Source organism: Littorina saxatilis, linkage group LG9 (genome assembly GCF_037325665.1).
Source record: "Littorina saxatilis isolate snail1 linkage group LG9, US_GU_Lsax_2.0, whole genome shotgun sequence".
Classification (NCBI taxonomy): Eukaryota; Metazoa; Mollusca; class Gastropoda; order Littorinimorpha; family Littorinidae; genus Littorina; species Littorina saxatilis.
Window position 1 is genome coordinate 39,311,292 of NC_090253.1, and position 15,797 is coordinate 39,327,088.

The 15,797-nt window shown below is 40.8% G+C and overlaps 1 protein-coding gene across 1 annotated transcript in view; it reads left to right on the forward strand.

Annotated features, from left to right (window-relative positions):
* LOC138976024 (DNA replication ATP-dependent helicase/nuclease DNA2-like) overlaps positions 1-15,797 on the forward strand; it is a 39,715-nt gene that overhangs the window by 3,277 nt on the left and 20,641 nt on the right. The window contains exons 4-23 of the mRNA XM_070348813.1: positions 342-440; positions 854-934; positions 1,089-1,271; positions 2,450-2,474; positions 2,882-2,944; positions 3,660-3,745; positions 4,830-4,946; positions 6,259-6,318; positions 6,759-6,801; positions 7,464-7,556; positions 8,019-8,136; positions 8,694-8,865; positions 10,362-10,547; positions 11,042-11,161; positions 12,058-12,201; positions 12,626-12,751; positions 13,147-13,226; positions 13,487-13,539; positions 13,711-13,759; positions 14,460-14,575. Coding sequence (XP_070204914.1) covers positions 342-440; positions 854-934; positions 1,089-1,271; positions 2,450-2,474; positions 2,882-2,944; positions 3,660-3,745; positions 4,830-4,946; positions 6,259-6,318; positions 6,759-6,801; positions 7,464-7,556; positions 8,019-8,136; positions 8,694-8,865; positions 10,362-10,547; positions 11,042-11,161; positions 12,058-12,201; positions 12,626-12,751; positions 13,147-13,226; positions 13,487-13,539; positions 13,711-13,759; positions 14,460-14,575 — 2,014 coding nt within the window. The remainder of the gene's footprint in view (positions 1-341; positions 441-853; positions 935-1,088; positions 1,272-2,449; positions 2,475-2,881; positions 2,945-3,659; positions 3,746-4,829; positions 4,947-6,258; positions 6,319-6,758; positions 6,802-7,463; positions 7,557-8,018; positions 8,137-8,693; positions 8,866-10,361; positions 10,548-11,041; positions 11,162-12,057; positions 12,202-12,625; positions 12,752-13,146; positions 13,227-13,486; positions 13,540-13,710; positions 13,760-14,459; positions 14,576-15,797) is intronic.

Consider the following 15,797-nt stretch of genomic DNA (forward strand, 5'->3'; position numbering starts at 1 on the left):
AAATGCTTCATGGTACTGCGTTGTGACTGTGAGGTCCCTCTGATCAGAGGACACCTCCCAATAAAAGATCCATCTTGTCCCTCAGCCTACACACTACAGTATGTATCATTGTATGTATACCTGCTATGAGCGGACACCTGTAATGTAGGGACAACTTTGACTGGTCCCATCCACAGGTGTTAACTCATCAGAGGTACCACTGTGATTGGTTAACAGGAATCTAAACTTCTGGCATTAAAATTAAATGAAACGTATGCAGTTTTAGCTTGCATCATGATCTGCCATCATGTGTGAACATGTGCCAAAATAGTGTGTGTGCATGCATGTTCGTTCATTTGCAGAAAGCCAAGTCAGTTAGCCAAGCAAGGTCAAAGTGTATCCAGAGGAAAATTCACCGACAAATGGAACAGATTTGCAGTTCAGGGTGTAAGCTTAGACAGGTATGTGAAGGTACTATCTTTTCAATGCCTAGTGGTGCCATTTAAAGCCTTGAATTGTTGGACTGGAGTGAATAGGATGGACAACGGCAGGATTCGTGTTTGGGGTGTGCTGTTTACCACAAGTGCATACATATTTTGAACAAATTCATTGCCGTTTACACTTTGATGAGAGGTCTGCAGATTAATTAAAATCATATTCACGAATGATAGATCATCATAGCAGCTACTTGTACTGTAGTGTTATAGTTGGTAATCTCAGGTGTGTCCGTGTCCCCTTTGTGTCTCTCTCTCTTTTTCTCTTTCTGACTCTTAAGGTGCATACATGCATTTTCATTATGTGTTTACACTGTGTGATGGTGATTGATTCGGTGATTGACTTGTTTTGTAAGCAGCTGAACAAATTTTAATTTCAGGAAATCTCATGAAATGACACTGGAGCTTTCAAAAGAAGGAACTGCTGACGTCATCAAGAAAGCCATTCTGCGTGACTCTTGGTAAGATCTCCAATGTTAATACAGCAGTCCCTTCAATTGACATTTTACCCTGCAAAATGTACAGATGGTACAATGCAAAATTGCATGTGTTTATTTGTTTGCTTATTTGTGTGTTTGTTCGAGATATAATCGTGGTGACACTCATTATTTTCAGGTCAGACACACACATAGCGGCAGGTGACATTGTCCATTTTTTACCGCGAGAAGGACACACACCAGTTCTGCATGACAGTGATGATGATATCGTTATTGATGATGATGGAGGTCACATGGTTGTTAACCCAGATCTCCTTTTGTCGGGAACTACTATCGTCTCTGGCGTCTACTGCCTTCGCAGGTATGTGGAGAGAGATCTGAAGGTTTTCCATGTGTGCTTTTACTAGTTTTAGGACTTTTAACAAGAACAAAATCTCAGTCTTCTTTTTGCGGTTACAGTCCAACTTCCCTTATTTTTTTTAAAGCTTCCCTTTTCGGCTTTTTGAGTCACTTGAGAAAATGTGACTCTATGTAATCGGTCAGTGTTAGTCTGTCCGGCCGGCCGGCCGTCCGGCCGGCCGTCCGGCCGTCCGTCCGTAGACACCACCTTAACGTTGGACTTTTCTCGGAAACTATCAAAGCGATCGGGCTCATATTTTGTTTAGTCGTGACCTCCAATGACCTCTACACTTTAACGATGGTTTCGTTGACCTTTGACCTTTTTCAAGGTCACAGGTCAGCGTCAAAGGAAAAATTAGACATTTTATATCTTTGACAAAGTTCATCGGATGTGATTGAAACTTTGTAGGATTATTCTTTACATCAAAGTATTTACATCTGTAGCCTTTTACGAACGTTATCAGAAAAACAAGGGAGATAACTAGCCTTTTCTGTTCGGCAACACACAACTTAACGTTGGGCTTTTCTCGGAAACTATAAAAGTGACCGGGCTCAAATTTTATGTGAACGTGACTCATTGTGTTGTGAATAGCAATTTCTTCCTGTCCATCTGATGCCTCATATAATATTCAGAACTGCGAAAGTGACTCGATCGAGCGTTTGCTCTTCTTGTTTGTTCACAACCTTGTAAATTTACCTCCATTTTAAGACCCCCTCCCTTTTAAGACTCCTTCCCTTGCTGATGATTTCACATTTTTGTAGTCATGTGTCTAGATAGAGTTATTAATGCACACTGTTTATTAAATCATTTAGAGCCATCTTAACAATTGTGACCCTCCACCACGGAATGAGTCGCATGTCACCTTTGCATGATTTTTATATTGTTTTTACAGTTTCTTAAAGAGTTTTTTATGCTCTATTCAGTGGTGAAAACCGTTTTAGAAAAGAGCAAATACTTTTCGAGTTATTAGTCTGTGACTAAGGTGACCCTCACACTGATACCTGACACCCCCCAGACGTATATTAGGCCTAGCGCAGAACCGCCCGAGGTGACATCCGACTCATTCCGTGGTGGAGGGTCACAATTATAATCATACATTGATTGTTAGAAAGTGAGTCTTTTTTATGTTTTGTTTACAGGTCAGTTTTGAATGAGAAGTTCAAGGTAAGTGACATTTTTGTTTCCAGAAAGTTGATCATCTAGAATAACACTGGCTATGTTATTTTTGGTATTACTTCACGCACACAAAATGTAACTAATTTTTGTAAATTTGTAATTTCATCATGGAAGCTATTCCTTCAAAGTGTGATCTCACCTTACAACTGGTAGACAAGGTCACAGTTAACAAAAATGCATGCTGTACTGTTCTGATATCGACCAAATTTGTGTTTTTTGTGTTTTGGTTTTGTTTTTGTTTTTTTACTTCATTCTCTGGTGCCGTTCTTTCAAAATGTAGTTTTGCTTTGCAATTGACAAAACAAGACCCCGAAAAATGACAACTTTGTCAACTTGTCATGTAAAACACATTTGTGTTGAAGAGAATAAGTTGTTTAACCATACTGTGTTTGCAGGGTGTTGACAGTAAGAACGTCCACATGCTGTATGGCAGTATCATCCACAGTCTTTTTCAAGAGGTAAGGAAGCCTGGTTGAGCAAAATTAGTAAAAGAACACTTAATTATTAACAAATTCACCAGATTTTGCTATGAGTTATGAACATTCAACAAAACCACACACAATTTCTTTCTGTCTCTGTTCCTCTCTCTCTCTCTCTCTCTCTCTCTCTCTCTCTCTCTCTCTCTCTCTCTCTCTCTCTCTCTCTCTCTCTCTCTCTCTCTCTCTCTCTCTCTCTCACACACACACACACAATGACACATACACACACTTTCTCTCTATCTCTTGTTCTCTCTCTCACACACACAATGACACATACACACTCTCTCTCTCTCTCTATCTCTCTCTCTTTTATTGTATCTCTTGGGGAAAAAAATGCAATTAAAAAGGCACTGGCAAATGAAACAACTGGAGTTACAAATGTGCTATTTGAAAAAAAATGTGTGTGCATTTTGGGTCAATGGGAATGCCTTGAAATACACAAACTGTGGAAATAACTCTTGTCAGGTTTGTATGGGTTGTGAAAGAGTGAATACTCTTGCTTTTCGTGAGGCAAGCTTGCTACACAAGCTCCATGTCAACGTGTTTCAGACACCTAGCTAGTGTCTGGCCTATAATGTCATGTGGGAGAGTTTGACTCACTGAAAGCAAGAGTATTCACTTTTTCAGAATGACCACAAACCCGACAGAGTTATTTATGAACATCGTCTATTGACTTGTTGCAATATTTCCGCAGGTGCTGAAAGATAGGCTGGTCAAGACAGAAGAGATCATGGCCATAGCCAAGACCATTGTCCAGTCCAACAAATTCTTGCATGAGATGTGAGTCCTTGAACAACTCTGCTCTTTTCAAAGACATAGAACTATATGCTAAACAACTGCCGTCGTCATTTTCATAAAGGGTTGTGAAATTATGTAGAGCGGCTTCCTCAGAAAGAAACTAATGCATGGGTGGGATTCTTCCGGTATATTCCGGAAATCCGGATTCGTAATGTCTGTGGTGACATTTTTTGTGTTGTTAATAATACAAATCCTTCAGTGTCTGGGGGCCCCCAGATCCCCCCTTAAAATTTGTCAGGATTCATGACATTTTTCAGTCCCACCCATGCTAATGCAGTTTCAAAGACATAGACATAGACCTAAATGGACTGGGTGGCCGAGTGGTAACGCACTTGCGAGAGGTTGCGAGTTCGACCCTGGGTCAGGGCGTTAGCAATTTTCTCCCCCCTTTCCTAACCTAGGTGGTGGGTTCAAGTGCTAGTCTTTCGGATGAGACGAAAAACCGAGGTCCCTTCGTGTACACTACATTGGGGTGTGCACGTTAAAGATCCCACGATTGACAAAAGGGTCTATCCTGGCAAAATTGTATAGGCATAGATAAAAATGTCCACCAAAATACCCGTGTGACTTGGAATAATAGGCCGTGAAAAGTAGGATATGCGCCGAAATGGCTGCGATCTGCTGGTCGATGTGAATGCGTGATGTATTGTGTAAAAAAATTCCATCTCACACGGCATTAATAAATCCCTGCACCTTGAATATGTGCGCGATATAAATTGCATAAACATTTTTTTTTTAAATAAAAATAAATAAATAAATCCCTGCGCTTAGAACTGTACCCACGGAATACGCGCGATATAAGCCTCATATTGATTGATGGAATGCTAAACAACTGCCGTCATCATTTTCATAAAGGCTTTTGACAGTAGGTGGAGCGGCTGCCTGGGAAAGAAACAGTACATGTAATTCTGTTTTCATTCCAGATTTCTGAAAACATAAATAATGTTTTATTGCTAATGTTTCACTCCTTGATCTCATTTATTGGAATAAATGTTGTGCTTTGTTTGATTGAAGACTACTTATTTCATCATGAATATTAACTGAAGGTGACTTGCATTCTGTGCAGGTATGGACAATTAGCGTCAGAGACAAAGGTGATGGAAGAGATAAAAGCCTACATTCCACCTTTGCAGGCATGGTTCAAGAAACATGTACCTGCCAGGAATGGGTTGAATACTGCCAAGTAAGAGTTCATGAAGTTTTGTGCATAGGGTTCATTTTGTTTTCTACTTTAAGATCCCAATGCTGGGAAGTTTAGGTTTCTTTCTCCCAGTGGAAAGCTAGCAGCAACACGAGTCAGGCTACTCACAAGTTTAGGTTTCTTTCTCCCAGTGGAAAGCTAGCAGCAACACGAGTCAGGCTACTCACAAGTTTAGGTTTCTTTCTCCCAGTGGAAAGCTAGCAGCAACACGAGTCAGGCTACTCACAAGTTTAGGTTTCTTTCTCCCAGTGGAAAGCTAGCAGCAACACGAGTCAGGCTACTCACAAGTTTAGGTTTCTTTCTCCCAGTGGAAAGCTAGCAGCAACACGAGTCAGGCTACTCACAAGTTTAGGTTTCTTTCTCCCAGTGGAAAGCTAGCAGCAACACGAGTCAGGCTACTCACAAGTTTAGGTTTCTTTCTCCCAGTGGAAAGCTAGCAGCAACACGAGTCAGGCTACTCACAAGTTTAGGTTTCTTTCTCCCAGTGGAAAGCTAGCAGCAACATGAGTCAGGCTACTCACAAGTTTAGGTTTCTTTCTCCCAGTGGAAAGCTAGCAACAACACGAGTCAGGCTACTCACGTGTCCTGTGCGTGAAGGTGTAATCAACCACATACACTTCTGGCAGAATAATCAAGTTATTTTATTTGCCCAGGGCTAATACCTTTCCGGTTCTTGCCGGAAATCTGGTTTTTGAAAACTTTTCAAAACAGACAATCCGGTTTCTTAAAGTAAATATTTAAAAAGAATTTTTTTTTTAGTTTGGATGGTTGATGAAGGCAAAATGTGTATTATTTTATAATTTATTAACATTAATTTTGGTACCAGGAGAGCCTGTTCTTTGCCCTGACCCTGGCCTTTCAGGTTTTTCACCTTTTTGGGTGTTAGCCCTGCTTGCCACATTCGGGCACAGGGATGGGACATGGATACCATCTCTAAGTCATATAAAGTGTCCCGTTTTAGTCCTGGTTTGGATTTGAACAAGTTCAGTGCTCTACCAAGTGATAACAAGAAAAAAGCCTAATGTTTTTACTCATAATTCTGATTGTGTGACACAATTTATCAGTGTCAATAATTGCCACAGTGTTTTCAGGGGCACAACCCTTGTGTAGCCTGTAAATGTAAGCCTCTGGGCAGAGTTATTTCTGAAAACCTCTAGCAGGTAACTCTGTTGCATGCTTAATGTGTGTGTCGTTGTGCCAGCAATCACAAAAATTAGACTTAATTAACAGAGTGTTGACATGATTAAACTGCAGTTCATGCATATCATTTTTTTGTCTCATTTTTGTTCATCAGGTGTTCAGAAATGAGTGTTGTTCAGATCCATGACATTGAGGAAACCATTTGGTCACCCAGGTACTGTGCATGTGTTGCGTTATTTTATCTTTTGTTTCTTCTTCTGTTCCTTTGCATGTTTTTTGTTTCTCTATCTCTTTTTCTCTGTGCATTTGTGTATCATGCATTTTAAAAACAAATTTAGGTCAACATATCTACTTCCTCCACACAAGAGAATTTCAGAGTTTGGTCTATAATCAGACTACCTATTGCCTTGTGCACCAAGGAAATGGTATTGTGTACATTTAACACAGATTTCCATGACCATTACAGATCGCAATTGATTTATTTAAATCCGTCAGGAGCATTGGTTTCAGGAATTACAGCATTGATGATTTGTTTGTTGTTGTTGCATGTGTTTTTAACTCGTTCACTTTCAGTCATTGTCAGAACATTTTAAGCTTTTAAGTATGTCTTGCGACATGCTTTGCAGTTCTTCAATAACTGACTGTCTGTTTCAGACTGGGAGTGAAGGGAAAGATTGACATGACAGTGGAAGTGGAGGTTAGTGTACAGTTTGCAGGAAGAGGATCTGAATGAGAGAGAGTGTGTGTGTGTGTGTGCGCGTGTGTGTGTGTGCGTGCGTGTTCTTATAGCCTGACACATACTCAAGAGTTTTCTGTTTGTAAGAGAGAATAAAAAAATTACCAAGAATGGTTTGTTCAGAAAAGTTATAATCATTGACAAAACAAAAAATTCACTAGAATGTTCATCTAGTGGTCTTTTAATGGGACAGAGAGACAAATACGAAATGAACAGAATGAGGACATGGGTCAGTTAGGCGCTGCTTCCCCAATCTCAAGAAGGCAGGAGCGTAAATACAGTGGTACCTGCAGTGTAAGGCCCCTCCGATGAGAGGACACCTCCCTTGAAGGGACACTTTCAGTTGTCCATTTGTCTATTATCTCTACCAAAATATAATACCTGTCAAGATGGTCACCTGTAATGTAGGGACACTTTTGGCTGGTTCCGTGGGTGTCCTTTCCAAGGGTGTCCTCATTGCATGTACCACTGTAATGTAACATGGACAAGAGAGGTTCTAACTTCTGGCTTTGAAACTGTCAGTGCTCTCTCAGTTTTTTGTTATTTTTTACAAATGACAATTTTTTAAGTCACGTATAGAAAAAAGAGAACACTGTGTTTATCATTTGTGTGATGGTTTCCAGATGCAGAAAAACAGAGGACATGTGCGGAGAAAAGTTGTGCCGCTAGAATTGAAGACAGGCAAGGCTTCTTACTCTATCGAGCACAAAGGACAGGTAATTGATTTAGTTTTTTGCTTTTATAGTGGAATTATTGTTTCTTGGATGGGGACTTTTCTGTGTGCGAGATTGAACTTCTGGTAAAAATGTCTTGTTTTTTCGCGCCATTTAAAATGTCTGTTTATTTGTTCTGATCCATATTGTGCATATGCACACGCTTTCCTGTGGCAGTGTTGTTCCCAGGCCTCGGTCTTCGGTCATACTTTTTTTATCTTACGCATTGTTCTGACCCCAGGCCGGTCAAATGTCCGATAGCTTTGACATCTTGGACATGTTTTGACACAACAATTTGTTTGTGGTCAGGACATTTGACCGATGCATATTTTGAATCAAGCTCCAACCAACCTATTGTCCTCTGTGCCTGGGAACAACACTGTTGTGGTCATAATGAATGGGTGAAAGATCCTCAAGCATATGCCTGTACGCCTGTTTACAATTTCAAATGCCTAAATGCTGCAGGTGACCCTGTATTCCCTTATGATGTCTGAGCGACGGGAGAACCCGGAGGAAGGCCTGCTGCTGTATCTCAAGCACAACGACATGAACAGTGTGCCTGTCAAACCAGAAAACACCAGAGGTACAACACGGCCACAATTCACAGGGCTCCCCAAGCTGTACATCACTCCATCCTATATACGCACTAGAAATCGAAAAATGGCTTGAAATTCAAGGGGATTCCGCAGTGCACTAAACCTAACAAAAAGGGGGTCCCGGAGCATACTAAATTTGCGTTATTGTGCGTATCGTTGGAACTGGTTTTGAGACTGTAATCATTACTAGTTTCCATACAAGAACATACACTTGGCTGGATTTCGAAGATGAGCACATTTTCAGCCAGATCTGTACCACCGTCACATTACAGATATTGTTTTATGAATGTCTCGCAAGACTTCCAAAAGATCTTGGGACCCTCTAACGTTAAAATGGGGGGGCCCGGGCCCCTCTAGGTAGAGCGTCTGTGGGGAGCCCTCATTCATATCTTTAGTTCAAACATAATGCTAGGATTCTTTTGCTTCTACAAATTTCCCAGAATGGTCACACAAGTTTTTATCATTTCATGATCTCATGCTGACACAGGTATGCTGACTTTTTCCCTTTACCAACTCATCAAAGCTTACTTCCCTTGTGGTTCAGGTCTGCTTCAGCTGCGTAATGAGATGGCGTACTACCTCAGTCGTCAGACACAGAAGACGTCGGGTGAAGAAGGTCAGGTGACCTATCAGCTAGGACGTCTGCCGCCCCCCATCGACAGCCATCGGTCGTGCAGCAGATGTCCCCAGCTTGTGAACTGCGCCATCTATCAAAGGTACTGGAGCTGTTAATGGTTGATAGAACATGTGGCTGACGCTATGAGCAATGAATTTTTTACTAATTTTTTTATATATATAATATGTACAGTTGAACCTGTCCAAAACCCCATGAACCGACCAATAGTGGTGGTTATTGAGAGGTGGTCGCTATGGAAAGATGAATTATATTGAAAATGTGTTCGTCTGGACCATGCTCTGTGGTCGTTGTGGGTAGGTGGTCATTATCGAGAGGTGGTCGCAAGGTTTGACTGAATTTGTGAGAGAAGAAGTTGATAAGAGGTGTACTAATTTGCTGATAAATCGGACAAATCTAAATACAGTGAAACCCCTCTTTCACAACCTTAACTCTTACCAGTTCGCTCCCTTGCCCATCGTAAGCAAGCTTACGATGCCCCCCCTGTAGTTTTCCACTGACCAATTATCTAATTATATTTTTTTTATTTATTTTTTTTTTACATTGGATGGGTCGGACAGTGGATAAACTCATATTTAAGACACACTTTATGACTGAAACAAGCTGGGTTTTTGTTATAAGTTAGTTATAGAAATGCATTATTAGGCCCAAAAAAAAAAAAAGTCTGTTAACGGTAACATAGGCCCAAAAAATAGGGTCGGTAGGTCGGGACTTTTTTTTTAATTTTTTTTTATTTCCCCAAAACATATTTTTAAGTTATTTTGCCAAAAAACAAAGCCCCCTTTTTTTGTTTTGTTTTTTCAAATTTTTTTTTTTTCAAATTTTTTTTTTCAAATTTTTTTTCTTTCAAATTTTTTATTTTTTTATTTTTTTTTTTTTACCAAATGCCAAACAAAAGTCTAGGGTCGCGCGAAAAAATAGGGTCAGTCAGGATACCGTAAACAGAATATTTTTTTTGGGGGGGGCCTTAGGCATGAAACGTCCAACTTTGAAATTTGGGTGGGGGTATTCAGGTGACAATAACTTTTTTGTTTATCAGCAAAACTCTATAAAACTTTGCTATGTTATGTAAAATGAATGCCCAAACAGACTAGTTAGCAGCATATCTAAAATAAACTGAACACAAAAAAAATTTCTTCTTTGTGTTTGTCACGTGTTCCAAAAAATGGGCGTACAAATTTCAACAAAAATCATGTTGTCACCCCCATAAAATTTTTACCTTTAAAGATAGCACAATTCTCTTTGCAAATATGAAAAGCTTATTCATTTTCCTTTCATTTGATATATACCTTTCTATATTTCATTTAGAATATGACCCCAGATAGCCACTCGGCAAGTAGGCACCAACAGCACTGTAAAATATGCCCTAAAACCCCCGAACTGGTAAGAGTTAAATAATCTGAGAAATTCGGGTCTTAAAAAAGGAGGGTTTCTTAAAATGAGGGTACAGTTACAGAGGCTATGAACAGAAAATCTTAAAACAGAGTCTTAAAAAGGAGGAAGGTCTTAAATTGGGGGGGGGGGGGGGGGGATAGTTCCAGTGTATGAGTGGTATATGTTTTCGTTGTTCTGTTGCAGAAGTGTGGAGGATGTGAATCACAGTGCAGACCATGCCATGAGCAGCCTGGTGCCTGACACTCTGTCACACCTGGGCGACTCTCACCTGAACTACTTCACGCACTGGTTGCTGTGCATGGACCTGGAGGCGGCCAGTCAGCGCACGCAGGGTCTGCGCAACATCTGGTGCGTGTCCAGCTCAGAGCGGTAAGTCTGTGCACCAGTCACCTTCAACAAAATATCCCCCCCGCCCCACTGTGTCAGGTTTCTGTTTCTGAACCTTTTTGTGTGTTAACACCTGACCTTCTTCTTCTGCGTGTATGGGCTGAAACTCCCACATACAGTGTACACTTGTGTTTTTTGCATGGGTGGGTTTTTACCTCGCCATTTAGCAGCCATACATCGTTTTTGGGGGATGCATGCTTGATATTTTCGTGTTTTTATAAGTTTATCCCACGAAACTGACATAGATTACAGGATCTTTTCCGTGCGATCTTGGTTTTGTGCTTGCGTGTACACACGAAGGGGGATAAGGCACTAGCAGGTCTGTACATAAGTTGACCTTGGAGAATGGAAAAATCTCCACCCTTAACCCACCAGGATTTGAACACTGAGCCTTCCGCATGGGAGGCCGGCATCTTATTCACTAGGCCATTGCGCCCGTCACACCTAAAGAATCCCGCTGTTGCCTGTGTGTGCAGGGAGGAGAAAGGCGACTGTCTGCAGCAGATGGTGATCGTGGACTCTGTGCTGGGGGTGCCAGAGACTCAGGCCTTCACTGAGGGCAAGGGGTGCTGTGTGCAGTTTCAACGCAAACCTGGGTAGTTTTCTCTTCTTTTTGTGTCTTGTTAACATATGAAAATATGGTGTGTTTTTAGGGGTATGATGTAAAGTGTTTCAGGCTCGCTGCTTTTAAAAATGTGCACTTAACATTTTTTTTTGGAGAATTAATTATATTGTTGATAAGGGTGTGTGTGTGTGTGTGTGTGTGTGTGTGTGTGTGTGTGTGTGTGTGTGTGTGTGTGTGCAGGTACGTACGTACACGTGTATAGGAAATGTTTGTGGGTGTCCCTTAGAACAGTTAAGAAAAGTTGTATTTTAGTCTGCTCTCTCTCTCTCATACAAAATGGGTGCCTTTTAGAATGCGTGTTATTCTTTTTGTCTCTAGAATTCTTAGTAGAATCTGAAGAGCAGCGTCTAGTTTTCAATCCTGGCAGCTTAAAGGCCAACATCGGTGTTCTTATGCAGGCTTGACAGCTTTGTAGCTGCCCTTTCATGTTTTCACTAAGGTCAATAAACACAAAACAAATTGTTTTCCCTGACAAGGCCCTACAAATTAGAGTCGGTTGGTTGGCTATTTTTGTTCTTTTTTGATTTATTTATTTTTGGTTGGCACAGGCGCATGTAGCTTTTTATTGGCCTGAAATCATGCCAACTGTGTCTCATGATGTCAGAGAAGAGTAACTTTCCTTGTAAAGTCTGCAAAGTCGAATTATGTCTTTTTTTTAATTGTTTTGTTTTTTGGGTCAAAAAACGTTCTAGTCTAGGGTTGCGAGCAAAACAATAGGGTCGGTCAGGGAATCTGAAACATGGAATTGTTTGTTCTTGGCCTAATAATGCTGTACAGTGTAACTCTGTGGCCTTCCACTGTTATAAATCATGGTGCCCATGCATCAAATGTGTAGCTTTAATCATTATTCTGTGATCCCTTCAACAGATTTGAAGGTGGTGCACTGAATCAAGTGGGCCTGTCAAAGAACGACTCTGTGGTGATCAGCTCTGAGGACGGCAAGTACATCGCCCTCTCTACAGGCTTCATCAAAGACGTGACGGAGGATGTCATGGATGTTGTTGTTGACAGGTCAGCTGTGTGTTTTATTTCTGCAGTGAATTTTGGTTGTAATGATTTTGTGGTGATAAAAAAATGATGACAGCAAATATGATGACAAAGCAGGATCTATCGCCTGTAGATAGATCGTCTGTGTTTGAAATAGATTCACTTTTGGATGGTTCTAGTAGTTGGCTTTACATAATGTATATTCATGGAGGATCTAGATTGTGTGGTAGCGTAAAAGAAACAGCACATGTGCACAGACAAAAACAACAAGCATGAAACATGATTTTCACATGTAAGGTGCTAAAAAAGACAGTACAAAACAGTTGTTGTTTGGGCTTTTGTTGCTGCTGCTATAGCTTTTGTTGATTTTTGGTTTTAAGATTTTTTTCTTACAACGTGATGAAATAGGCTGGTGTTTGTTTTCACAAGAAACCTGTTCTGATTACAGAGACAGCTTTCATGAAAACACAGCCTTCAAGTCCTTGGTGTTTCGCATTGACCGGTGTGATAACTTTAACACGTCAGGCTATTTGCTCACCAACCTCTCACGTCTGATGGAAGCTACTCCACACAGGTATTAAACTGTCCATTTTGTTTAAAAAAAACACGACTCTTTAACCTTTCTTGTGCTTTCCCCCTGTTTCTGTTTTTTCTTCAATGTATAACTGGTTTTTATCTGTTTCTGTTTTCTGTTTTATTTTTCTACCTGTTCTTCTTTATCTTGTAGAAGATTTTCTGCTGTGATCATTTTTAAAAGTACTCTTTTTTTCCCCTTCTAATTTCCTAACGTGTGTCAACTTCAATTCTCTGTATTTTTCCACAATCTGTCCTTTTGCAAGGGAGAATGAAAGAACGAACATTAGTTTATTAAAGGCATCTAACTCATTCTCCCAGTTTCCATTTCGTTGCTGTTGAATGGAATATTCTCACCTGTATTGACGAGTTGTTGTGTGTGTTTTAATTTGTCAGTCAGAGGCTGCGTTCTCTGATCATTGACCGAAGGAGGCCAGAGTTTCAACTGACGCTGTCCAAAGGTGCTGTGGAGAAAGGTAAGCACACTGTTGAGTATGCATGGACAATTGAATGACACACATTCAAGGTACATTTCTTGTATTTTTTAGTGCACTGGGGGGCGAAAACACCCTCTTATTGTGCGCTTTCATTACTTTGTCTCTTTGTCCATCTGTCTGTGTTTGTGTCTTTGAGTCTCTGCCTGTCTCCTTGTCTGCTTCAGGGCTGGAGTGGGTGTGATAACTTATCCCTTTGGTCATGCACATGCTTTATCTGATTCTGTTCCTTTGTTTTCCAGTGAAACAGATATTCAAACCACTCAACAAGCCACAGAAAACAGCCATCTTGAAGGTGTGTGGACATTTTTATTTGCTATTTCTATTAGACTTTCTTTAAAACTGCCCTCGCACTTTGTATCTAAGGTTCTTCTTGCTGAAAATGACACATTTTTGATCCACAAAAAACTCACAGGTTGCTGATTTTTTTGAATTTTTTTTTCTTTTACTTTTTGGTCTTTGGCAGGTACTGATGTCAAAGGATTTTGTACAAATCAAGGGGTACCCTGGCACAGGTGAGACACTTTGGTATTATTGTGAACCACTTGTAATTTGTATGAATGTTCATTATGTGCACTAGCGCTTTGTAAAAAAAGGCCCCATGCTGCAGATCTGTATGCTGTTGTCACTGAAGAGTTTAAATAACTCAACCCTCCTTATCAGGAGAGAGGATATCAACATAGGTTTATCTTTTTGTGCCCATTGCACAAGGAGTGATCAAAATCAAACCATGTAAAAGTCTTGTATCCCATCAGCAGCCACAAGAGCTATCAAAGTTTTAGAATGCTTATGCAGTGCCATGCCTAGAATGGGAATAGATCCGGGACTGATTTGTAAAAGTGGAAAATGTGGAAGGGTGGTGCACTTATGGTAAGTTTTCCCATGGATTTTCACCTAAGATTTTGCTCTTGTTTTGTCTCTTGATTTGAAAATGTCTAAAATATTCATTTCCGTTCCTAGAGTTCCTTCCCTTTTTTGCGTGTTTCCCCTCCATTTTCTTTCAAACCTTGTTCGTTCCGTGTTGCGTCTGCTTTTTGTTGTCTTTTGTGTTCTTGTTTTTCCTGATGAAGCTTCCATAAGCGAAAATTCGTACCGTCTTGTCCCGTTCTTGTATTGGTGAGTACAGTATTCCTTTGTTTTTTAACTTTGAAAATGTCTGTATAAAATGTTTGTTACCTTTTTGTGTCATACCTCACTGCTTCCAAAATGTGACAGGCAAAACGTCGACCATTGTTGCACTGGTCAAGATCCTCCGAGAGCTGGGTCAGTCTGTACTGCTGACCAGCTACACTCACTCTGCAGTGGACAACATTCTCCTTAAACTCAAGAAGGTAAGTGACACGGTACTCTAACAAGCATATTATTATATGTGACAGGGTGACGCAGTACTTCCCACCTGCTCTGCATTGACGGAGTTGCCTCCCTGCCAAAGCGTGGGCTATTTATAGTAGCTCGATGGTTAGGTTAGTCGGAAGACAGCACACCCGTGAGATGTGGAGTAGCTGTTTGTGATGGGGTCTTGCTGCTGTTGTTACCTGCTATGCTCTTGCGAACCTTTGCTTTCCCATTGCAGTTTCTATAGGGCTATCACTTAAGCTCTAATATCTCAATCCCGTTTGATGACCGGCACGGTTGGCCTAGTGGTAAGGCGTCCGCCCCGTGATCGGGAGGTCGTGGGTTCAAACCCCGGCCGGGTCATACCTAAGACTTTAATATTGGCAATCTAGTGGCTGCTCCGCCTGGCGTCTGGCATTATGGGGTTAGTGCTAGGACTGGTTGGTCCGGTGTCAGAATAATGTGACTGGGTGAGACATGAAGCCTGTGCTGCGACTTCTGTCTTGTGTGTGGCGCACGTTATATGTCAAAGCAGCACCGCCCTGATATAGCCCTTCGTGGTCGGCTGGGCGTTAATCAAACAAACAAATGAAAAAATCCCGTTTGATTGGCTTTGCCTCCAGAGGTGATTCTTGTGCAGGTTACATATATATCGTTGACATGAGGATGTGTGCTTATTTTGTTTAGCCTTCTTATCAAATACGGATTCCAAGGTGTTTGTCTGTATTTTATTGAAATGAGAGCTGGCCTTTTGTGAGTGAAAGGAGAGTTATTTATGATGTGAAGTACACTGGAACCCTGCTTTTTACACACACGAAAAGTCTGATATTGATAAATCAGATCTTAAAAAGGAGGGAGTCTTTAAAGGGGGGTACATTTACAGAGGCTATGAACAAAAAGTCTAAGAAAACAAGGTCTTACCTCCCGCGGGTTAGGGGGAAGAATTTACCCGATGCTCCCCAGCATGTTGTAAGAGGCGACTAATGGATTCTGTTTCTCCTTTTACCCTTGTTAACTGTTTCTTGTATAGAATATAGTCAATGTTTGTAAAGATTTTAGTCAAGCAGTGTGTAAGAAATGTTAAGTCCTTTGTACTGGAAACTTGCATTCTCCCAGTAAGGTAATATATTGTACTACGTTGCAAGCCCCTGGAGCAAATTTTTGATTAGTGCTTTTGTGAACAAGAAACTTCTTCTTCTGCGTTCGTGGGCTGAAACT